This window comes from Pyxicephalus adspersus, chromosome Z (genome assembly GCF_032062135.1).
Source record: "Pyxicephalus adspersus chromosome Z, UCB_Pads_2.0, whole genome shotgun sequence".
Taxonomy (NCBI): domain Eukaryota; kingdom Metazoa; phylum Chordata; class Amphibia; order Anura; family Pyxicephalidae; genus Pyxicephalus; species Pyxicephalus adspersus.
In genome coordinates, this window is record NC_092871.1 from 86030534 (window position 1) to 86056268 (window position 25735).

The following is a 25735-nucleotide window of genomic DNA, read 5'->3' on the forward strand; positions in this document are numbered from 1 at the left end:
AACTTTATTATACTCATACTATTATATTATACTGTAAAATAAATTTTCATGAAAAACAATGTACAGCTTTTAGACATATAAAACCGGAAAGAAATAAAACGCTAGGGAGGTTAATACCCAGCACTGAGAATGCCTTTACTGTCTGACCGACACCTCCATGACACACCACCAAATTAATTTAGATGTTCAGAGCCAGCCAATTGACCTTGTATGAATAGAAAAAATACTCACGGGTCAAAAATTAGGATAACAGACACCAAAGTGACAAATTCATCAATTTCCAATTTATTATTTATTTATTAGGGTGAGTTTTAATTTTGGGGTCAATGAGCCTTGGATTGGACGAATCTAAACTTTTTTTTGAAGGGATACACAGTCCAATCTTGGCATAAGTTAAATGTCTGATGGAGGTCTGTAGCAAGATTCCAGCTGCCCCAATCAGAAGCCTGGAAGACTAATGAGAACAGACATTGTGCAGTCTCTATCATCTCTGAAACCAGAGGATTTGTCAACGCTAAAGCAAGATAAGCTGAGCTGTTATTAGATGGCTTGGTATTTCCACAGGGGAACAAGCTCTGCATTATCTTCCCCAGAGCATGTGGACAGGATACCATTTTTCATGTTTGCCTTGTATTTTCCCAAAGGTTTCCTCTGATTAACCATCTCTAGGCCAAGGAGGTCTACTTACTAATCAGGGTGGCCCATCCATCCCTCTTCCGCCCCGCAAAGGAATCCTTATAGAAATCAAATCATGTCTTTAAGTCCTAAGTAAATATTAACGTAAATGTATTATCTATTAATGTTCAAATTTTCATTAATATTATAATAATAATAATTATTATTATTATTAATATTATTATTAATAATAAAAAGGATTTATATAGCGCCAACATATTATGCAGTGCTGTACATTAAATAGGGGTAGCAAATGACAGACAGTTACAGACAGTAATACAGGAGGAGAGGACCCTGCCCTGAAGAGCTTACAATCTAGAAAGTGGGGAAGTATCACACAATAGGAGGGGAGATATGTAATATTGGGATGTAGTGAGGGTTTTAGGAGACAGAAAAGCCGGGTAGGCAAGTTTGAAAAGATGGGTTTGAGCGCTCTTTTAAATGAGCAGAAAGTAGGAGCAAGCCGAATAGGACGAGGAGACCATTCCAGAGAGTTGGGGCAGCTCTAGAGAAGTCTTGTATCCGTGCGTGTGATGAGGTTATGAGTGAGGAAGTCAGTAGTATGTCATTGGAGGAGCGGAGAGAGCGGCAGGGGGAGTATTTTTTAACCATGTCAGAGATGTAAGTGGGACAATAACTGTGTAGGGATTTGAAGGCAAAGCACAGGAGCTTAAATTTGATTCTAAGGTGAAATGGAAGCCAATGGAGAGAACTACAAAGAGATGCAGCGGAAGAGGAGCGAAGGGACGGATGGATGAGTCTGGCAGCAGCATTCATATTAGATTGTAGAGGAGAGAGTCGGGTTAGTGGAATACCAGAGAGGAGGATGTTACAGTAGTCCAGACGGGAGATGATAAGACCATGTACAAGGAGTTTGGTGGTCTCAGGGGACAGGTAGGGGCGGATTTTGAAGATGTTGTGTAGGTGAAAGTGACCGGACCTGGAAATGTTCTGAATATGGGGGGTAAATGAGAAGGCAGAATGGAAGGTGACTAGCGTTGAGCCAGTCATAACCTGCAATAGGGTCTGGAATTCCTCATTTGAGCTACACAAAAGCCAAACTGAATGGTAATACAATATTGTGTTAGTTGATAGTGACGTAGTGATAGTATCTAAACGTAGGTCACTCACTGCAAATTTCAATTTTCCATATTCCGATCAGTTTAGGAGGTGGTTTCATTGGGTTATAGTGCTTTACACATAATCTGTGTTCTCCTGTGGCATCTCAAGTTCTTTGTGTTCAATTGAACAATAGAATGCACTTTTTTTTGTCATTACTTACCCCTTCACCTAGTTACCCCCCTTTCTCACTCCCTCCGCAGCAAGGGCTCTCTTTTTCCTTCCATTGCTCCAGGATGAGGGCAGTGAAGAACCACGAACAATGCCAATTAATTACCCCTTGGTACATGCAAAGAATACACGATAAAGGTGGGTTTACCATCCTTGGAGCCTAAAAAAAGTTGTAGATAAAAGTTACCATTGTTGTTTCCACTGCGTCCCTTTAAGCAATGTTGGGCACTGATAAATGGGCATGGGACCTTATCGTAACCAAAGCTGGATGTTAATTTTCAGGCAGTGATGGGAGGAGGGGGATGATGGGGGACTTTAAACCCCAAATGCAACTTTAATGATATTTTTTGGGGATTTGCCAGAACATTTCTTGTGAATTACTCTTCAGGAAGTAAATTCAGACTTTAAAAGTGAGTGAAATCATTTCGTTCGTTTTGAGCGACATTCCTCGTTCATCGGCATTGTTGCGTTTTTTGTTAACAATTATCGAACGATTGGTCGTTAGTCGTATGTACGTAGCCTAAGTCATCCATTGCGGTGTGTTCCCCCCACCCCAAAGGATTGATTTGAAAACGTGCTACTTTTGTAGCCATGCACATGTATTCACATTTTTCCGGGATGATTTGTGATCCAGATGGAACTTTGGGATATATAAGTAATGTGTCACGATAACATTTCCAGGAAATACAATACTCCCCCCTAAGGCATTCAAGCTGGGTCATAAAGGACACAATCATGCAGATCCTGGTGTCTCTACAAATTTTGGTCATGTTTGCATATGTCTGAGCTCAGCCCTGCGACAGCCGCTCACCTCGTAACTAGCAACAACCTTACAATGTTTCAGTCTGTCCACTGGGTGCTGAGGGGAAGTACTGAGGAAACACTTCCTTCCATCTGTGGTATACTAAGGGTGGGGGGTACAGAAAAAAACTTCCTTCTGTCTGTGAGAGAATGATCATTGGGGGTAGGGGGCAATGAGAAAAGTCTTCCTTCTGCCTGTGGGAGAATGATCACTGGGGGTAGGGGTTCTAAGCAAACACTTCCTTCTGCCGGGTTAGAGACTGACCACTGGGACAAATGAGGAAATGCTTACTTTTGCCTTTAGTATACTGATTACTGGGGGTAGGTGCCAGGCAGAGGTATCTCTTCTTTCTGCTTGTGGATGACTGGTCACTTGGGGAAGGGGGTACTGAGGGAACAATTCCTTCTGTATGTGGACGACCGATCACTGGGGGGTACTGATGAAACACTTTCTTCTGCCTGTGGAAGAATGATCAATGGGGGTGGGTGTACTGAGAAAATGCTTCCTTCTGCCTGGGGAAAATTGATCACTGGGTGGTATAGAGGAAATGCTTCCTTCTGCCTGTGGAAGAATGATCCCTGGGGGTAGGGGGTACTGAGGAAATGCTTCCTTCTGCCTGTGGAAGACTGATCCCTGGGGGTAGGGGGTACTGAGGAAATGCTTCCTTCTGCCTGTGGAAGACTGATCCCTGGGGGTAGGGGGTATGAGGGAAATGCTTCCTTTTGCCTGGGGAAAATTGATCACTGGGTGGTAGGTGGTATAGAGGAAATGCTTCCTTCTGCCTGTGGAAGAATGATCCCTGGGGGTAGGGGGTACTGAGGAAATGCTTCCTTCTGTACGTTGAAGACTGATCGCTGGGGGTTGGGGGTATGGAGGAAATGCTTCCTTCTGCCTAAGGAAAATTGATCACTGGGTGGTATAGAGGAAATGCTTCCTTTTGCCTGTGCAAGACTGATCACTCAGGGGTAGGGGGTACTGAGGAAATGCTTCCTTCTGCCTGTGGAAGACTGATCCCTGGGGGTAGGGGGTATGAGGGAAATGCTTCCTTTTGCCTGGGGAAAATTGATCACTGGGTGGTAGGTGGTATAGAGGAAATGCTTCCTTTTGCCTGTGAAAGACTGATTGCTAAGGGGTAGGGGGTACTGAGGAACAACTCCTTCTGCCTCATGAAGACTGATTACTGGGAGTAGGAGGTACTGAGGAAATGCTTCCTTCTGCCCGTGGGTGATTGATTACTGGGGGTACTGAGGTACCGTTTCTTTCTGCTTCTGGAAGACTGATCACTTGGGGTAGGGGGTACTAGGGGAATGCTTCCTTCAGCCTAAGGAAGAATAATCACTGGGGGGTAGGTGGTATGGGGGAAATGCTTCCCTCTGCCTTTGGAAGATTGATCACTGGGGGGGTAGGGGGTAGTGAGGAAATGTTTCCTTTTGCTTATGGCAGACTGATCACTGGGGGGCAGAGGAGTACAGACGAGATGTTTAATACTGAACACTCAGGGGTAGGGGGTACTGAGAAAATGCTTCCTTTTGCCTTTGACAGACTGATCACCGAAGCTAGGGGGTACAGACGAAATGCTTCCTTTTGACTTTGGAATACTGATCACTGAGGGCAAGGGGTACAGAAGAAACTCTTTCATTCTGCTTGTGGAATACTGATCAATGGGGGTAGGCAGTAGTAAGAAAACACTTTCTTTAGCCTGTTGAAGACTGATCATCCGGCTTGGGGGGAACTAAGGAAATGCTTCCTTTTTGCCTGTAGAAGACTGATCACTGGGGGTAACGGGTACTGGGGAGATGCTTCCTTTTCCTGTAGAAGACTGATCAATAAGAGGGGGGGGGGACTGAGGAAATAGTTCTTTTTGCTTGTAAAAGACTGATCACTGGGGGGTATTGGATACTGAAGAAAGCTTCATTTTGCCTGTGGAATACTGATCACTGAGGGTAGGGGAGAAAGACGAAACACAATTTATTTTGCTTGAGGAATACAGATCACTGATCACTGGTGGTAGGGAGTACTGAGGAAATGCTTTAGACTGCGAAACACTGATTACTGGGGGTAGGGGGTACAGAAGAACTTTCTTCTGATTTTGGAAGACTGATCACTGGGGGGTAGGCAGTAGTGAGGAAACTCTTCCTCTTCTAGCTTGTGGAAGACTGATCACTGGTGGTAGGGAGTACTGAGGAAATGCTTTAGACCGTGGAACACTGATTACTGGGGGTAGGGGGTACAGAAGAACTCTTTCTTCTGATTTTGGAAGACTGATCACTGAGGGTACGGACGAAGTTCCGCGGGTTACACTTCCCACAGTGACAGTACTTTTATGCTCGGTGTTGTGAAACTCTACTTTGGACAGAAAGGGGTTAAACATTTTGGAAAATCTTGATCAAGGAAGAAAATTAAAGTGTTGGCATGAATGTCCCACACAGGGAACAGCTGCTGCGTGCGGAGCGGGCCATTTCCGGGGCATTGGGGTACACACTGGTACATTAGATTGGTAGGAGTCAGGAAAGTCACTGTGAGAAAGGGACACATTTCCAGCTGCTTCATACATGCAAATCACTGTGGGAACATTCGGTCAGTTCAGGAGATTTCCAATAACTACCAACAATGCTTTTATATTGCAGCTGTTAACATTAAAACGGTTTGGAAAATAGATCTGATTGAAGTGTGGAGTGACCTCAGCGACCGCTCCTTATTTGTTGGGTGAAAGTCACACATAGATGAATGGATAGATCTATTTCTCTGTGATTCTCTTCATTAGTGAGATCTTTAGTACAGGAAGAAAGCTGAATCTCTGCTAGGGGGCACAGCAATATAAAGTTAGATACCCTGGCAAGTTATTACTGAATAGATCAGAGGTAACACATCCAAAAACCATGCACAGTAAAATCTATAATGAACTAGTTAGGCCGTATAATGGCACACCTCAGAAGAGTATTTTATGTATTTTTATTTTGGCCTATTTGTACTTTTAGTATCAAAGCATCCTTTCCCTTATAGAGGATCCGTCTAAATATCAGGAGTTATGGTCTTATATTTATAACTGATTCAATATTCACTTTAAAGCCCTGATGAACAGGGCACTTTACAGTCTTTGAAATATGTTGGCTTGTTTTCTTACCTAAAAGTTATGTTATGTGACTATGAAATTGTGGCATCATGGTCACATAACTTTTAGGTTTTCTAACTTGTTTCATAGATTATTATCCCGTCTGTGGCCAGCAAAAAGATGAATTCCAGATTGTAATAACATGAATGCAGCTAAATATACATTCAGATTATGATTTCTCAATAAACTTGTTAAGGTAGAGGACCTATTATAATAATCTGGTGACAGAAAATTTGCATCTGATTGATGTGGAGTAGGCACGGAGATGCACCCCAATGCATAACAGAACCACATATCTGTTTTTAGGGAATTGTGGCATTTGCAGCCATTGATTTGATATATCAAATATAATATTTGATATGATATATGATAATACTGCACAGTTCTGCCTTGAAATAGATGATTCCCCCTTCGTTACTTCATTTACCAGACCAAGGAGAAAATCCTTGTTATGAAAAGAATAAGGATAAATCTGGGGGAATCCTTCTTTGTTACATTTGTGCCCCAACTGCTTTAAATGAAAAAAAAAATCTTATTGCATTATAGGCCATAAAAGATCTTTTCCCTCCCGGACAATGCCATTTATTTTGTCTAGAGTTCTAGTCTAAACGTCAGCAGCTGTTGGACCCCATTGTGCTGCAGTGCCCTGGTAAGTATTCCTAGAACAAATGTACAAAGAAACTGACACTTGTATGGCGTAGATATCAGAGAGAGTATAGGTTTTCAAACACTAAAGCAATGTGCTATATAGATAATAATTGACAATTTCTTGTATTATCAGAGGCTATTATCATGTGTAGAGTTATTTGTGTGAATAGTGCAAGGAATAAATCTCACTCCTAATCCGTGAAAGAAAATCAGTGTATACAACCAGCCAGGTTATGGCAATATTCTTACCTTCGTGTGGGCCGTGTATTGCAAAGGGGCTGCCTTGCTGCTGAATAAATGTTTGGATTGAATGGCCGGCTGTGTGCTCTGTAGGAATGTAAGTAAGGAACTGCACTTCAGCTGTGTTGTTACCTCTATTTCAAATCAGAAGGCAAAGATTGTGTTATGGATGGAGTGGTTAAATGACATTTTGATAACATTTGAAGATTAACATTCTGCCAAGCAGCTGATTCCCACAATTCCTGCCGCCTCTGGATGTCATGTAAGGTGAACAGCTTACACACACAAAGCCTTGAAACGGTTTTGGTCACTTTATTAAATGAGATATTAAATATATTTTTTAAGTTTCAACTACTAAACAGCACTTTCAATGGTGAAAACACAGAGTATATTTCCAGATTTAAATGTTTGCTCATTAAAAACACAATTTCAGTCTTTCAGTATATTACAAAGAAAGAAAAAAAAAAAAACTTTGTCAGAAGTAGTAACGTTCATATAGTACTTCAGATATTGAAGAAAGGGAGAAATCAAAGAGCCGGAAAAGGCAAAGATTTTCACAGCTGTATGATTTCAGCAGCCAAAGCTGGTTAAATGGACTGAAACTACTTTACAACTGGGACATACATGTACAATATCACAAATACCAAGCGAAAAATGCTTTACATCCAAAGTAACAGCATTGAAATGTGAAGTTAGCAGGCAAAACTGGAATACAAGCAACTGTGCTTTAAGCTGCTGCAGCTCGTTAAAACATCTACAACATAAAAATGATCCTCATCTCTTCTAAGGTCAAGAAGTCTCTTTATCATTGCTTAAAGCTAATCACAAAAACGGTAAATGCAGCTAAAATGCCTAATGACGGACTGCTGACAATGGTCCATGGTGAACACCCCCAGAGTTCGCATTTTCAGAGTCCTGTTAGTAAGAAGTCCCAGTCCACCTGTAGAATGCAAAACTACGGACTTTACAATAAAGAAAAAAAAAAACTTTTTGAGAAGGTCAAAAAGAAGCACAGAAGGATCATATTTTAAACCATTACATAAATGATTTAATGAAGACAGTAAAAAATAGAGAGCAAGCACACCTGAACATTTGTCAGAACTGTAGGTGAACTTTTCCACCATTTTGACTGACCTCAGGACTGCATCCTGCCCACCTACATCCCTCCTATTAGATAGGGAGATGCCTGCTACTCCTGGTGCCGGCTCAAAGACAAGAAATCTATTTATAAATGGTAAAGGTTTGCGTCAAACTCTGAAATTAAACAAGTTCCCCCTAAACCTAAATAAAACATTTAAAAGATTGATCCATCCAAACAGGCTCATTCCTAAGGAGCCACAGATGGGCTCATACCCTACTAAAGAGACCTGGGCAGGTAGATTAACCCTTTACAAAGTGATCCTCCCTAGTAAATGTAACAAGAGTTCAACTGAAACAAGTATTATGGAAATTTGCAAGCTGAAGTTTATATTTTATCCGAAAGCGATGAAATGTTTCTTTATTCTATTAAGTGTAAAACAATAAGGAGCACAATATGTGAATTTACAACCAGCCTGGTATTGTCTTGTGTTACACTACACAGATGACATACATACCATGCCAAATGCTGGGTATATATGGATAGATATATCAATTTGGAGCATAGTATTTATGCCATATATCCAGGAGTATTCTCCCCTTACCTGATTTAAACCAAGCAAAGGAATCTGCACCCTCAGTCGGCATGTAAGTGGAAATAAACGCAGTGTCTGTACCTCATCCTTCTTATAGAAGCCATAAGCAATCCTATGGTGGCTGCAGCTGTCAATACTCCGAAACAAGATAACTGAAATCAAAGAAAACTGGTGCTAAAATACAAAAGGCTGCCAGTGCTGCCCTTTAACAAAAATAAAAAGTTTAGTTACCTAACTATTATGCTAATCCTATGGCTTCTGTAGTCTCTGATCCAGAAGCATGCAACCATAGTAAATCCATTACTTCGAGGTCACCAACACAAATGAAGAAGTACCCAGTAAGAAGAAAAAACAAGGTGTCTGTCCAAAAAAAGCCATGATTATCACTTGTGATCTGACTTCCCTAGAATTGTAGGATGTTCCGCCATCTGCTGCCGTTGCTTTTTCCTGCTCTCTAGGTCACTACCAGACACCATTTTGATCACAGCAAGTGACCTAGGAGCCAGAGGATGGACCACAACATCCCAAGTCCTGGAAGTGTCACATACTGAAGATTCCAGAGCTCTTGATGAGAGCAAAGATTGGACATAGCACCCGCTGAGCAGATAAGTATTATTGGTTTCCTTTCACAGGCTGCCACCCGTTTCCTAGGGGGCCCGTTAAAGCCATCAGATCAACCACCAATGTGGCATTTCTAGCAGAAGCCAACAATGGCACCCTATAAATTAATGTTAAAATGATGCAAACCTGTTTCAGGTGCATTTCACAAAGTATCACTTGTTGTTTTGTTGCATCCATTGCAGACCGCATTGATTTCCCCCTGAAATTCCCACATCGGTAGATTAATTTTATTTTACTCTTTTGAAACAATTTGGAGAAACAGCTTTTATTATATACATCTGCAGAAAGAGAACTGAGTATCCTTCGTTGGTAATTATACCAAGATTCAGATTCACTATCAGCAGTTATTTAAGCAAAAATGTGGTCCCTAAGGTCATCCCAAATCCCCCCCCCCCCCCCCCAAAAAAAAAAAATCTGCCATGTTCTATTAGTAAGTCTCTAAAAAGAATTTCTTGTGCATGTAGCAGCAAAAGGCGAACATTCACATAGTAATCTCTCTCTTGAAAACGCTGGTCCACATTCAGGGCACATAAAAAATATCGTTTTTATTTAGAAATCTGCATATCAAGATTAAGAGAATGAATTGAAGGGCCATTATCGCTCCTTGCCAGGCAGCGTGGGGTACACAAAATCTGCAAGCCGACTAGTGGAATATATAAGTTACTCATATTGTGGAATTAACTGTGCAAATTCAAAGGATTGTAAAAACAAAATTCTTGGCGCAGTATGCGGGCAGACAAAAATACAACATAAAAATGTAAACTGCTAACTGATGAAAAAGAAAAAAAAAAGCTGAAAACAATATTTACAAAGGCACAGGGATGCAAATTCAATATTTAAAATCTGTAGATGGTAGATGAATGGCAGATCGCTACACCAGCTGTACAGAGTGGAAGATCGTCGTCTCTCTTTATTTCGTACGATTCAAACGGCTCTGTGAGAGGGATTACTTACTAAAAGCAAAGCTGGGCGATACACCGGATGATGTGCACACTCAGCCATCTCCAGTGGATCGCTTAACAGGATGAACAGCTCTGGTTGTTTCATCTTTATAAATCTGGAGATGTAATCAGTACTACTTTTACCAATCACCTAATCTGCATAGGAGCAGCCAAGCGGCTCTGGTCTCAGGAAACCATTTCCTTCTCCGCCCCATATCTAAGAGGCTACAGAAGACCAGATACAGTCCTTATAGAAAACCTGTATATTAAATAAAACTTGCTGCATGAGAAATACTAAAGACGAAGCTGCAGTAAACACTAATACACCATCATCCTTTGGTGACATCCCAGGAAATGCTGAGCATGTCAAATCTCGCAGGGCAGAAGGGTCACCACACAAGATCTGGGATACTCTTCATTCCCCAGGTTCTCATCAGAGGATCATCAATATGGAAGCCAGGGCAGGGTGTAACTAGTTTATTTACATGTCTTGCTGTTAGAGGGGAATTGACCTTAAGTAGAGCCGCTTGTTTACTGCAAAGTCCGCTTTATGATTGCCCTTTCTTTCTAAATGTTCCAGTTGCCTGGCTGCCATGCAAACACTTTGGCTTTAATACTTTTTAAAGTCACCTACTCAAAACAAGTACAAAGAAGTAATTCTGCCAAATGCTGGTTCCAGGTTTGGGACTCAAATACTGAAATGAGACACAACCAGGAACACTAGCATTTTCAGCGTTCTCCCATGACACATAGAATGACTATAGAATGTCAGGTGGTGATCTGTTGAGCTGTATTATATACAGTGAATTGGCTACTAAAAGATTGGATAGCTCTTGCATGAAATCTGCTCCAGCTCCTAGGAGAAGAGTCTTAAAGTCAGCACGGGGAGCAGGTGAGAGGGCAATGCATTTCTGCAACGTGGATAAAAAAGTTCCAAGTGACCCTTCTGATATCAAACAAAAATACAATTTCACTGCAAAGCTGACAGAGGGGACAGTTTGGCATTTGAATGGAATCAACCAAACATTTTCTTGTTGGTGCTTCTGATACACACAAAAAGGAAAAGATGAAGACAGTCCTTTGAAAAGTCTTAGTGCAACATCAGATTTTTTTGGCCTGGGAAGATCCAGGAGATTTCGCTCTAATAGGAGGTGGTGCTCTCTGCATGTGGCCCTGGAGATTTTGATACAGTCCTTGCATGTCAATTTGCTGATAGTTAGCTGGGTTTAGAATGATGTTTGGAGATTTCTGCATTATCAGGCGGTTCAATGCTGCTTGCTGCTGCATAGCTATCTGTTGTTGTTGCTGCTGGTTATATTGCTGTTGTAATCTTCGGCCCATCAATATTCGCTGGACGCAGCCGATTAACTGCAGAAACAAGAAAATAAATGAGATTCTGCACAACATCCTGGAAGTAATGCTTTCACATGTCTATTACATTACTTTGATATGAGTACATACCAGCTTCAGTGAGGCTTTGGCCCCGTTATAGTCACCATATATTTAGGTTACAGCTTTTAGTTACCCTAATGTGTGAACAGACTTGTGTCAGCTTGTGTTAAAGGATCAATTTGAAATGCTTCTGAAATCATTTAAAAAGCATTGACAGGTACCATCTAACCTTTAGATGACCTTCTGAACTGCATTTCATCTGCTTCAAGAGGGCTTTTCAAACTATAGATTTGTATGAGAATGCCAATATTGTTTGATGCAAATAAAACAAAGACATCTGAGCAGTCAGTGTACATCCCTTTAGTAAATGCACTAACTAATGTTTTGTCTTTCATAAGAGGCAGCAGATTTAAAAAGAATTCCACCAGAAATTTTGTGACTTTATTGAGCTGACAACGGTCCCTCTGCTGAGCTGAAATCTCAGGTAGTGTTGTCAGCTCAGCCTGGATTCTCCTCAGATGGACTACAGATCCCTTCCCCCTAGGGGAAGGGTACTAGGCTTGTAGAGGGGCTGCGATAGGACACACAACTCTTCATAATGTCAGAAGTGGTGCTGTTGCTCATGCTCAGTATGCCAAAGAATATCAATGCTATTTACAATACAAATTTACAGTAAACTATTTTCTTGATGACTAATATTAGACATTTACATTTAGAATGTAAACATGCAATCACTACAAATACCAGCATGCCAGGACAAAGATGGAAGGGTGCAGTTTAATTACAGATCTGGATAAGAATTTAGGTTTGGTAAAATCAGGAAAGAGATGGGCTTAGCCTGCAGATCAGAAAAGAGAAGGCAGAAGTAAATGAGACACTTTGGAATACGTTAAACAAGGGAACGAGGTATTTTCATATCAGATAATTGCCAGTAGGGAAACATGCTTTCTGCTTTGTAATCAATTAGTGAGGGACACCCATCCAGATGGGAAAGCCATTAAACTTATCACCATCACTAACAGGCTGGCATCCAGTGTGAGCGTTTTGTCTCAGCCACTTCTATTTTACAGGTCAGGCTGCACCTCAGCACTGAGAAAACACAACTCCCATCAGTCATGGTCATTTGTACTTCAAGTGTCTTCCAAAAACATTATCAGGGGAGGGTAACACCACACGCAGGATTGAAAGATGCCAAAAGGGAGAAAAAGATACATGGTGGGGAAGAGTTTCGGGACAGGAATGGCACAGATATGGCCAAAAACTTGTGGAAGCTGGAACATTCCAGAGCAATGCGTGCACCAAATAACTTGGATCCCAGTGGCTGGAATGATTGTGTAAAGTAACTGGAAATAACCGTGTAGGAATTACTCACATGAACATAAAGGGATTCCTCAGAAAGAAGAATAGACTCACAAATTAGTCCATTTCATACAAACGAGGGCAATACATATTTTAACCCCCCAAGCGGTCCGATTCTGTCCAAATTTCCGTGCAAAAAGCGGTACAATTTTTTTTGCATGGAAATTTATTTTTCATTGTAGATCTAAATTTCTTAGGCATAACTCACCGACACATGTCTAATAGTCAATACATTTATTACATTTAAAAAAAAAAATTAAAAATTAAAACATTAAAAACACCAAAACTTTAAAAAAAATACAATAGGTAAATATGTAATAAATGTACAGCAGAATATATATAATATATGTATTTATTATATTAATATTTCCTTGTATCGGACTCAATACAGCTGTTTTGTATTGAATCCAATACAAAATGATTTGAATTTCACGTCGATAAGTCCCGGTCGCACCAACGTCACCGGGAAACCCCGTAGGGCATCTCTGTACTTCACGGCTGGAGATCGGAGGAGACGGACGTGTCCCCAGGACCTGCGGGGACCAGTAGGACGACGGGGGACAGCGACGGAGTAAGGTAAGAGAGCTTTTTTAGCTTAAAGCTACCCCTAGTGTGACTCAGGAATAGCGATTTTTGCCTTAAAAATGCACCCAGAGTCACACTCAGGAATACCACTCAGGAGGTTAAATGACTTTTAGCTGGTCTAAATGAACAAAACTCTGGTTAAATGTTAGGAAATGGTAAGCGGGCATGGGCCCCAACTATGATAAACTGGCAAGGGTTTGACCAAACATTGGGCTACGTATTATTTAGCATCAGAGGATATTATTAACACAATGGCACTTTTATTAGATATTTGGGATCACAGTAACAGTCCTGGTGAATAGAGGAGGTGTTAGTAAGTTACTCATCCAGGCTTCAGGCACCAAACCACTTTGGAAAAGTAGGGAACAGGCGCAACATTTTCCGATTTGAAGCAGACAATCCACAACTCGCTTCCTTGTATGTTTTGATAAACACATATAAACCACATCAAAGAGATGATTAGGAAAGACCGCAACATGTGCTACAAAGGAAGCAACTCGTTTCTAGATAAAAGTTTTTGTCATCCCTATACAAAATCGAAATCCGGCACAAAGACGCTCTCAAGTCATAGTAAGTTATTTTGATATAAAGGTAAAATAGTTACCATCTGCTGCTTGGACAGAACATCATTGTAAACGGCCTCACGTCTCTTGATCTCCAACTCTTGGCTTGATTGCCTGCTTAGAGCCAGTGACTGAGCCTGCGATTCTGTCAGAGTAGGATTGTCCTTCCGCTGGGAACAGAAATGTTGGGATGATCAGTGGACTGCGTTTATTTTATGAACAATAAAGACCCATCATCAAAATCACTCACCACTGTTGAAAGAATATCATCTAGAGGCTGAATCCTGGCAGACGCAATGCTGTTCGTAGCTTCAACCACTTTCTCTCGTCCTTGGTTAATCAGATCCTGAATGTAGGATAGAACGACATTGTAACAAAACAAGACAGGCGTTGTCCGACAGGACTTAGAGAAGGAAAAAACACATTTTTTTTTTTTTTTATTTCCAGTAAACATTACCCTCTCCCATCCATTACAGTCAGTTGGGGGATGTATACAAACTACCCTTTCTCCTCGGTCACAAATATACATTATCTTCTCTAATGCTCCCGTCTATTGGGTTTTGTGTACACAATACTCGCTTTATCTATTGGGGCACATGTGCAGGGATATATAACAGACAAAAGATAAATACAAAATCTTTTAGGAAAATATACAATAGTCTAACAGCAATTTTCACCCTCTTGCAGATTTGGAGTGTTGGCCCTAAAGCCCTGCCTGTCTGAATGGGGCCATTTGAATTTACTTACTTCCAGTTGCTGATTATTGAGTGCAGACAAAGCTCCCAAGTTTAATGGCATATAAGGAGACTGAGCAGAGTTGTAATTGACTTGAGCATAATTAATCCCAGTTACGGCTCCTATGTTAAAGCGATTGGTCAACCCCTTCAAAGAAAAAAAAAAGAAAAAACGTATAAGCGTATGTTGGTCATAAAAAGAGCTGATCATACTGAAGAGTGCAGAAACAGGACAACAAAAAGACCTTGGGATTCAGTAAACAACAGAAACATCTACGGACCATCTATAGGCAACATAGATATTTTACATGACCCAACTAGAAGACCCCCGCCAACTTACCTGCTTCCTGCCAGGCCCATAAAGATCTCTAGGGGCACTAAGGAGGCTGGACCCCCAATACATACCTATTGTGACAATGTTCTCTGATGGGAACTTAGACAATACAAAAGTTAGCAAGCAGATTTTCCTGTTCCAGAGCTACTTTAAGTAGCTCTCCATATAATAGAGAACTCACATTGGAATTTAGGGAGCAATTGTATGGGAATGGGGAGGTGGGATGGGGCAATATGTTGATTTTTAGGTGGAATAACACCAACCTTCTTTTCAGCTTCATATTCATCCCAAGCTGCCTTCCTCTCCTCCTCTGTTAACTCCTCTGCTTCTTTGTGGTCCAGGAGGGAGTCATGTTCATGGTAGGTGACTATATTCTCCTTGGAGATCTGCAACAGCTCAGCCAAGACGGTGTCCTAGAGCACAAAGAAAATTAGAAGCTTACAAGATGCACACCAACTGTACAAGTATGACCGGACATATATCAACTAGAAGCAGGCATGGGGATCACGGTTCAGTTAATACCTGACATAAAAGCCCGCCATCCACCTGTTCACCTACCGTACATGTATAAACGGATGTAACAAAACCATAAGGAAAACAATATCACGAATCTCAGAGTGAAAGAAGTGCGGGGACGCTATCGGCCTGTGATCTGCATTACACAACATTGCCTTGGCCCAATCTGAAAAATAGAGAAAGCTAAGATTTCAAAGCCGGAGTTTTCTGATATTTCTGAGATGGGTGGTAAGCTGCCAATTTATAATTATAAAACCTGCAGGGTAGGGACGGGAGCCCAGCCAGGAACTCCTATCTTTTAACCCTTTGTGTGCCCATTTCAACCACTGGTACGTCCCACACCACATCCAGCCCATGTGGGATCGGTGGACCCCCATCCCAACTATACAAGAAGAGGGGACCCCCCCACCCCACAGAAAGAGGGGACCCCCCCACCATACAAGAAGAGGGGACCCCCCCACCATACAAGAAGAGGGGACCCCCCCACCATACAAGAAGAGGGGATATTAGTCTGTCATTTGCAATCCCTATTTAATGTACAGCGCTGCGTAATATGTTGGCGCTATATAAATCCTGTTTAATAATAATAATAATAATGCAGCCATCACTGGAGTGCATGTAGACAGAAAGCGGCTGCAATAAGGCTGCAGGAGATTATTAACACTCAGATGTAATAAAAGTGAAAACAGATTTTATTAAAAGAAGAATGGAAGAAAAAAAAAGACAATTGCTTGTGATACAAATTATTCATCTTTCAGGTAGCAGAGACAAGTCTATCCCCAGCCAGACGTCAGACACGGACACAAGGGGATTTTAGCATTAATGAACATTAGGCACTGCAATCTTTAATGTGTGACACAGGTGTGACCACAATACCATAAATGATTATTATGGGGTCAGCTTAGGTTTAAAGGCCGCCCTATGAACAGCAGAATTTAGTGTCGCCAAGCTGGCCCCGGACGAGCTGCGGGGTCATTGTTGGTGGTCTGTACCTAAAACCTTTCATGAATAGATCTGCAGGAGGAAAGAACACACCCTATTGTTTACACCACAACCTTATCCTGGTGGGGTAAATCTGATCTTCAAGGTAAGACACGCCATCAATCTCCCCCTGAAAAGGAAAGGCCATTATTCTGCCTTGCAAGTCATCTAATATCCAAGCTTCAGTTCACAGCGAGTTCCTTGGCATTCTTTGTCTGTGGGAAAGATCTACGCTGGATAAGTGTGCGAAGGGGAGGAGGGGTAATAGCACGGGGTAGCAAGTTACCTTTCAAAGAACTTTAGAAGTGAAAAGGAAAGAATTACTCTTGGATTATGCTCACAGACGTCTAGCAGTCGGCATTACTCCTACAGTAGGCTGTTTTTCTGCAGGTTTTCGCTGGACGCACATGAAAGCCGCGGCTATTTATTTTAGTGTAGAAGTCCCTACAAGTCACGTTTGAAGGAGACCTGCTCACGCTGTTCCAATAAAAGTTACCAGAGCCATGCCAAAGTCTGGAGTACTCCGACTGTCAGAGCTGGGGTGAAAGGGCTGTGAGGGGCACAACAACACTGCCCATCCCTGTACCCTGGGACTGTGCCAGCATGTCAAATTACAGCAGGCTTCTTTAATGTGGACAAGACTGCAGATGCCAAGGCACACAGTGCCAGCAGAACAACACCGGAGAGCATGTGATCACTTTCTGCTTTGTCAAACAGAAAAAGCATTAGTGAGTGGTGTACAGCTTTACAGGCAGAAATACATTCAAAGTCTGACTGGAGCCGAACAGAAAAGAAAACCTGCTGTTATACAAAATATCTACAAATATTAACTATGTCTCAGTATTCTAAAAGATTTATCTTGCCTCTTGAAAAACAGCATACTTCCTCAGCCTATGCACTTCTGTATTCCCATAGCTGTGTATCAGGTGACTTCCTGTGCCAATGCACTTCTATACCTTCATTACTGACTATGAAGTGACTTCCTGTGCCTAGACACTTCCGTACCCTCATAGCTGCTTATCAGGTGACTTCCTGTGCCTAGGCACTCCTGTTCTCTATCCCCCATAGCTGTATATCGGGTGAGTTCCTGTACCTGGACTTACACGAAGTAGAAAACATCTCATTCTGCAGCTTACCAGTGCTCCGATATGATAGGCTGTATTCCTTTTTTACCTGACCTGGTGATCCTGCCTAATACATTTCTTGCCCCTAAATTGACAACATTCACTCACTTAACTTTATGTAAGAGCATCATTTTCAGATCCTAACACAAGAGGAATCTGTTCTGTAGCCCATGAGAGCTGGAAATGATGCAACGTGAGTGCACAGGACAGCACTAGATTTCTGGTAGGATCAAAATATTTTTTTGTATTTAAACAGATATAGCTATTTACTTTAAGAAATACAATGGAGGAAGCACTTTATCACTCCTGTATTCAGACTGATAGTTACAGCAGTGTATGTTATCAATTGTTTTCTTACTTTTGGCAGCTTGGGGGTCTCCCTCTTCTTCTTCTTTTCAGGATTGGTGTCGTCCAGTAGATCTGGTTCAAATGCGTACAGCTCGGTAAGCTCGTTCATGGTGAAGTGACGTTCTATTTGCTGCTGGTCAACAACCCTAAATGACAAGGACTGCTTGGTGACCTGGCGATCGTAGATTTTCTCTTCCATGGTTCCCTGAGAAAGAAATTCTAGGTTTATTGAACATCTATACGATACACCAAGAGAAAGCAATGCCTGGGTATTGCCTTCTATACACCAGTACATTGATCATACTGTACCATATAATAACCAAGTAACAGTTCCGGCCTGGAAAGAGAGGACTACCCCATAACAATCAGGAAGGACAATGCAAGAAAAGTGGAAGACTAGTAATGTTAAACTTTCTATTTTATTTTGCTTGACAATATTTCTTTAGGATTTATTGATTTATACTTAAATTATTTTGAGGCCTTTTAGAGGTCTAATATCAAATTGTCATAAGTAACTGAATACAAAAATCTAATTCTTAGATGTCTGCAGCACTTCTCTGATGGATAATTTGTAATCATTTACAACATGAACACAATGTTACAAACCTGTGCCAAAAACCTGTACACAAAGACTGGCTTATTTTGACCGAATCGGTAAACCCTGAAGATACTCTGTATATCATAAGATGGATTCCAAGAAGCGTCAAAGATAATCACACGATTAGCAGCCACTAGATTTATACCAAGGGATCCAGCCTTTGTAGAAATGAGGAACAAACGTCCCCTGGAAAATGAGAGATGGAGAGAATATTAATGTTTCCATGAAACTGACCAATGAAATGGGGTGAGCTCTGGGATATAAATCATAACATCTTACCTCACGTTGGTGACGTCATTGAACTCCTCAGCCCATTTCTTCCTTGTCTGGGCAGTGGTTGAACCATCTAGTCGGTAGTAATCAATATTCCTGAACCACTTCCCCTCACCTGGCAAAAATATTCAGTGATGAAAAACACCATTCTAACTTCATTGCCTAACGTTACAGTCATAGCTACTTACAACATTTAATTCCACAGAAAAAGCCAAAAACATAAGTATACAAATCACAAAATAGTGTAAGGAAGTGTAGGAACAAGCTGAGCCTTGGGACAATTCAAATAGTAAAATAGGGGACCACAAAAAAATGGTGAGAGCTGCATGGGGATCATAGCACACCAATTTACACAACTATGCAAGTAAAAGGAGCAAAAAAGTTGGTTTCATTTTCCTCCACACAAGATAACTGTTCTGATAAATTCAATATAAGAAAAGATGTAAAACGGGACACCAAAGAGGAGCAAGCTATACGATGTACAGTTTCATAAAAAATAAATTGAACTAAGAAGGTTGCTACAAAAAAAGTCTAAATACAAACTCATGACCTGTGCACATACTTGTATGTAAATATATTACACACACATACATATATATATATATTTATATTAGTTAAGTTACGTTTATAACAGGATCACGTTCATTTATTGCTTCTAAGCTGTACATTATTGGGTCTCATGTTTATTACTGATGTGCATGATTTATTGAAGGAACATGAAAGAGTAGCAGAATCTTTACCCAAGGACAGGAAGTGGATGTGACTTATCAGAATCTCGGTTCATTGGATATAAAATCAAAAAGACCCAGTAGAAGATATGCTTCCAATTAGCTAGAGATACCGTTTCCTCCCAGCAATTTGCAAACTGTAGTAAATGCAACTGCCTTCAAGGTCTAATTATTTTTTGCACTCAAATGTAGAACAGCTGCTTGTGCTTAATTAGACTAATAATTATGGTTCCTCTTTGTGCCAGATGTTGGACACAATGAACAGACAACACGAAAAACGAAACAGCTTTAATAGAAGAAAACTCAAAGCTCATTAAAGTCAATGTAACGTTCTTATTCTCTGGAGCTGGAAAGGGTTACCTGGTCTAATGAACCCCGATTCCTCTTCAACACAAAGGTAAACTGGGGTGTAATGCAGTGCTTTTAGTACATCTGAAATACGGCAACGGTGGAAGAGAGCAAACAGACAGAGTGCACTTGAGAAGCAGTAAGATGCAATGATGTCCGAGAGATTTGTTTTTTTTAGGCCTTCTATGGGGCTTTGTGGGGATAATAGCAGAAGATACGGAAGCCGGGAATAGGGGTTTAAAGTGTAATGGTCACCAGCATGTCTACTGTGGAGTATACTTTGAATGTACGTTGGTGTACTTTGAATGTGTTGCTTTAACACATGGCTTTGTTATCCTTCGTTGAAAGATCTCTATTTACAAGCAATGTCTGTAGATTAAAAACCACTACACAGCTGCTGGGTGAATTCACCGATAAGATGTTGTTTTAATGTCGGCACTGCATTACCAACCATGAAAGTACAGAAACTGATCAGTTTAGGAGGACAAAGGTGACTAATGTACATCTCCAATGAAAGCAGAAAGAACCTGAAATAATTCTCCAAAAATTCCTTTGAATGTCCTCAATAGATATGTTCCAGCCAGGACAGGTTCAATTTTAGGGTTAAATCTGACCATCAATAAATGTTTAAACCTACCTTTATATATAATTGGTCTGGGCTCTGCTTCTTCTTCTTCATTTTTTTCCATACTTGCCAACTCTAGAAAATCTTCAATCAGGTCCAACGATATGAGAGACTGGCTGAAAACTAAACTAGAAGAGGAAAGTAAATGTTAATACAAGCCAGTCTGTTAATAAAGCTTCGTCAGATCAGATCTTGAGTAAAGATTAATAGAACTCTCTAGTAGGATCTTTAAATGAACCTGCCTGTATAAAGAACCAAGGCCATACGCAGCCAAGAGACTAATAATTCTGTACAGTATACAGTGACAGCCTACAGAGATCTCTCAGCCATAGACTTGCATTGCAGCAGCTTATCTACATTAGGAAGGTGAGGGGACATACCTGTTCACCATCACTTCCTATGGCGAAGCAATCATACTGAAATGTGCTAATAGTTTTAGTTTTTTGCCACTTCTATAAGTGAGGTAAATAGAAAGATGAAGTTACAGGAGTGGAATTACTGCGGTCTTTCTGGTGAACAGTCTATTTGCTCTATAGAGATCAAGCAATGATGAAACCCTACAGTACAGCAGATTCTTATTCAAACTCCTGATGTCCTCAGATAGAAAACCTCTAGCATTTGAGATCTGTAGATATTGTTATTCAATGTACTGATCTCCATTTATGTTCTAACATATTATAGGTGAAAAGAACTCACACTTTATCGCATAGTTCCTCTGCCATGCGAAGAATCTCAAAAAGAAGGCTGATCTTTCCAGAATGTTCCAGCACACCGGCATCTTCTTCCGTCACAAAGTCTTTGTACCAGTCAGGAGCCGGACTGCCTGGAGTGGAGGACGATGTGGCTTTGCCTGTGGTGGAGAAAAAAAAAATAAAGGGGAGAAAGAGGTAAATATCCATACTGCAAAAACTACCACATAGAGACACTTCATATCAATGAGGGTGGAGAAATGACCAAACAGGAGAGGCCTGTGCCATTCATTAGCAGGTAACACCCCAGGGGTATCAGCACAGAATTCCTTAAATGATTAGGTGAAATGTACAACATGAAAATGTCCACTGTGCCAAAATAGTTTTATGAATGCCAAAACCTTAAAGGTGAACTCCAGGCAGATCTAACTAAACGTGTGTAAAGACCTGAATCTGAACAGAGTGACAGAGATAAGCTCATCAGACTGCTGTTTTTTCTTCCATTGTCCAATCAAAGGTAGGCGGAGGAATAAGACTCAAATGCTACTGAACTGGAGAAAAAATAAGTTTCCAAATTCCTGCCAGACATTATATGTTTATTTAGTAATTTGGGCAAAGAGCACCTTTAAAAAAACATATATTCTTCAATCCTTAAATGTAGAGCCTTCAGCTTCTTCCTGGATGTGGGAGTTGTGTTCTAATTTCAGTGTTTTTGTGGATCACTAACTCACTTTCTTCCACCTTGGCCACAGAAGTCTTTGCCGGCTCCTCCTTGGAGTCCCTTGGAATGCCACCACGGGACCGAGAGTTCCACACCTTAATGACTTCCACGTCCCGGTCACTTTCCTCCTCACTGGAACTGCTCGAGTTCTTGCCTTTTCCCTTTGATTTTTTCCTTTAAAGGTAATTACAGATTGTGGTTATTTAATTGTAACAACTTCTAAAAACGCCATAAAATAAATCTCATTCCTCCGGGCTGAAGGACTGCGCAGCACCTGGACTGCCACAGGTTGCATAATGTGAACAACGATGAAACAGACAACCAATCAGTGTCAGCTAGTCCCATGATGGCCTGGACACACATAAATACACCAACTATAAAACAACGGCTTGATTGGTAATTGAATTCACATTTTGGCACAGTGCGGTAAAGCCACAAGAAAAATCAGTTGGCATTTATCTTTGATTGTTTGACTAATTCCTGATGATCTTTCACATTACGTTATTGCTAAGTGAATTTCTGGCAGATGATGATAAACAGAAAATAATTATTCATGTAGGTAGAACACAATTAGGCTGCTTGCCGAATCAGTTCTGATTGTTGAAGGGGACTCGTTAACCCTTTTAGTCCTTACGTTGGGGCGTCTTCTTCCGAACTCGGACTGGGCGTGGTTTCTTCAGAATCGGACACCACAAACTCCTCATTGCTGTCTTCATCAAAGTAACCCTGCAAAAACACAGTGATGACGTCACCACAATGGACTGCTCCGTGTTAAACTGAAACACATCTGTTTAGTTACTTGGAAAAAGTCTGGCTTACATCATTTCAAACAAAGCTTTAATAATGGGCATATATGGTGAAATATAAAGGAACATAATCACAGATGAAAGAGCAGCAGGCAAATCTATAGCACTGAGCATTCAAAAAAAAAACTAATTTCCATTATTTCACCGAAATTCTACCCACTATTTGGCATAGTTTATTGGGGAAACATTTCCCAGAGACAGAAATATGTAGTCTGATATCTGCCGTACCTTATTTTCTTTACTAATATAGTCCAGCTGCAAGCACCAAGGGTGAGTCCAGATCCTACTTAAAACCTGAAAGTCCTGGAAAAGCTTGGTTCCAGATTTACCTCGACCTCCTCCTCCTTCAGCACCAGCACCTGTCAAGGTAAAAGGATTATAGGACGAACTATTGCAAGATTTTACAAGATGGCAGCAGATGTTTCCATTTCACACTTTTACGCTCAATACAGAAATCTGGCCTAAAGCTGAGAAGCAAATGCTTTATTTCAAACCACAAGAAAAGAAAGAAGGGAGATGTGGGCTCCCAGGATATACAATACACCTACTCAGCATTGTAGCTCAGATCACTGTCACTCCATGGGCAACAGAAGTGCAGATGAGGAGCATATATACTGCAGATATAATGCAGTGCCAATGAAGACCATATAAACCACTACCCCAACATATACTGCACCACTGTCAATGTAAAAGGAGACACTTTTAGGTTTGCGGGTAGGATTTAATTTTCATCACATAGATAGAACAGACTATTCTAAAGTGAATTATTCTCAGACTGCTATGGACTGTATGATAGGATAAACATTAGTTTCATAAATAGCTTTGCTGCGTGTCTCAAATATTGGTGGATCTGGGTATACTCAGCTTCTTACATTCATTTTTTTTCATCTACATATTAATTATTTGGGAAGAAATAAGACTCCATAGCAGTGGATAGCCAGGACTTTGGTGGAAATGTCCTTGTAGAAGCTTCTGAAAAACTACTGTGTAATTCAGCCCATTAGGTTTCACTCCAAACCATATGACTAAAGCTTATTCTATAGAATAAAAACATGTGCAAGTCTTAAGATTTGGAGGTTAGCACAGTGCTGATATCACGCTTCTTAAAGAGGAACTAAATGTTAAAAAAATTGTGATCAGGGAGGTATTATAGCAAAATGGGGCAGGCTGTGTCCTCTCTGTAACAGGCATTCCTACCTCCCAGATCGCTCTCTTTAAAATGTCTACATCACTAAGCATGCAAAACTGTGTTGGTTGCTGGGATTTAAGGCACATGCCAGCCTTCCCTTACTATCGCCAACTTTAAAGCCATCTAATGAGGATAAGATGACCAAGTATCCTAATGACAAGTTTGGAGCCATCCCATGAGGTGAAATGAAAAGCTATCCTAGCCTATTGTCCGCTTTGAGGGAGTTTAGAAAGGGGAAAGAGTTGCCCTAAGGAGTCAGTTGCTGACCCTGGAGCGGTTTGGTGAGAAGCAGAAAGTCCTCAAGCAGATCATTGCCAGTCTTGGAACTTTCTGGCAGGCGGAAGAGATGCCCAAGCTGCCTATTGAACAGTTTATGCTATAGTGAAAGGGGAAGGAGCTGGCCTTGAAACAATCCTGCCAGGAAAGGAAGTGCCAAACATTCTATTGATGACCTTGGAGCTGTTTGAAGAGGGAGGTGTCCAAATAGCCTAAATATTGGCTCTGAAGCTTTCTGGGAAGGAAGAGGAGTTGATCAAGTAGCCCGATAATATTCTTGCAGCTATCAAATGAGAGAAGGGAGGTGACCAAGAAACCTATCTATGGTATGTGGATATGTATATACAGTGTTTGTGTGTATATATTTGCAGTCCTGACTTTGGTAACTATATCCACTGCTACAAAGTTTTAAGATAAAAGAAAACTGTAGCAGCACATTGACACAATTCTATTCTAGAGATGTTTAAACCCCAAACGTACAAGTCCAGAATTTATTAGATTACTCCCTCGGCTTCCTCCGGGTAAAGCTGCATTACTAAAGCACATCATTTATTAATATTTCTCAGTCGGTATCTTATTACCGTCAAACTTGGCTTAATGATAATAGTCTGTCCAACAAAATAGGAAAAAAAAACAGTTGGCAAACTATCTGACAATTAGGACAATGGTAAATGTTTTGTACCCAAATTGCACATCTGCTGCCCATCATCAGCGGGTACACGCTGTAATTACATGTATGATGTCATCAAAATCTTCATATACCACTGGGGTGGGATAAAAAGAATAGAAGATCTCTGATAAGGAGAGGAAATAATGTGCATTCAACACGATGAAAGGTTTTGGAATGAATGTGATCGGCACAATTAGGTGTCCCAGTAGCTAAACAAACCCAATCAGAGAACAGAAACATTTATCATATACACAATGCATATGAAACAGCTGGGAAACGCAGTGTGTCAAGCACAATATTATCTGGAACATTACCATTATAGCTCGGAAAATGGATAGAAGATTATAATTACACATACACTCTGGGGACAGGATGAAAGATTTTTGGTATACCCCTGAAGACAGGAATGAAGAAACACTGCATATAACCTGGGTGGAAGATTTGGACTAAACTGGCACAGTTGGATTTTCCCTCCAGATGAAACCACTGACATTAAGCTGTTACTGACCTGTTATATTATCCAGATAGTACTGATAGAGTTTACACTGTATTGGTGTCATCCGGACAGACAGAACATATTCGTACTTTGGAGGTAAAAACTTTGTCAGTGCCGTGTAATCTCTTCGCTAAAACAGAAAAACAATGATTTGTAGCAGGGATTTTACCACTTATTTAACAGATAATAGAAAATTTATAGATGGGAGTGACATCATTTTACTGCACTACAATATACATATAAGTGACTAAACAAATGCCACTCACCCCTTCTGTATTTTGTTGGTCTGTTCTCACCTGCACACTGTCACCTTCTATATATTGTAGGTCTGTTCTCACCTGCACACTGTCACCTTCTATATATTGTAGGTCTGTTCTC

General features: G+C 40.8%; 1 protein-coding gene across 3 annotated transcripts in view; it reads right to left on the reverse strand.

The window, feature by feature from the left end:
* Window positions 1–7063: 7063 nt before the first annotated feature.
* Window positions 7064–25735, reverse strand: part of ATRX (ATRX chromatin remodeler) — a 57436-nt gene continuing 38764 nt past the window's right edge. For all 3 annotated transcript variants that reach the window (XM_072430263.1, XM_072430262.1, XM_072430261.1), the window contains exons 20-33: window positions 25370–25487; window positions 22955–23085; window positions 22555–22646; window positions 21931–22094; window positions 21207–21360; window positions 20523–20638; window positions 18816–18924; window positions 18545–18722; window positions 17949–18143; window positions 15233–15382; window positions 14649–14783; window positions 14152–14247; window positions 13943–14071; window positions 7064–11370 (exon numbers count right to left, since the gene is read on the reverse strand). In XM_072430263.1, coding sequence (XP_072286364.1) covers window positions 11104–11370; window positions 13943–14071; window positions 14152–14247; window positions 14649–14783; window positions 15233–15382; window positions 17949–18143; window positions 18545–18722; window positions 18816–18924; window positions 20523–20638; window positions 21207–21360; window positions 21931–22094; window positions 22555–22646; window positions 22955–23085; window positions 25370–25487 — 2034 coding nt within the window. In that variant the 3' untranslated portion in view covers window positions 7064–11103. The remainder of the gene's footprint in view (window positions 11371–13942; window positions 14072–14151; window positions 14248–14648; window positions 14784–15232; window positions 15383–17948; window positions 18144–18544; window positions 18723–18815; window positions 18925–20522; window positions 20639–21206; window positions 21361–21930; window positions 22095–22554; window positions 22647–22954; window positions 23086–25369; window positions 25488–25735) is intronic.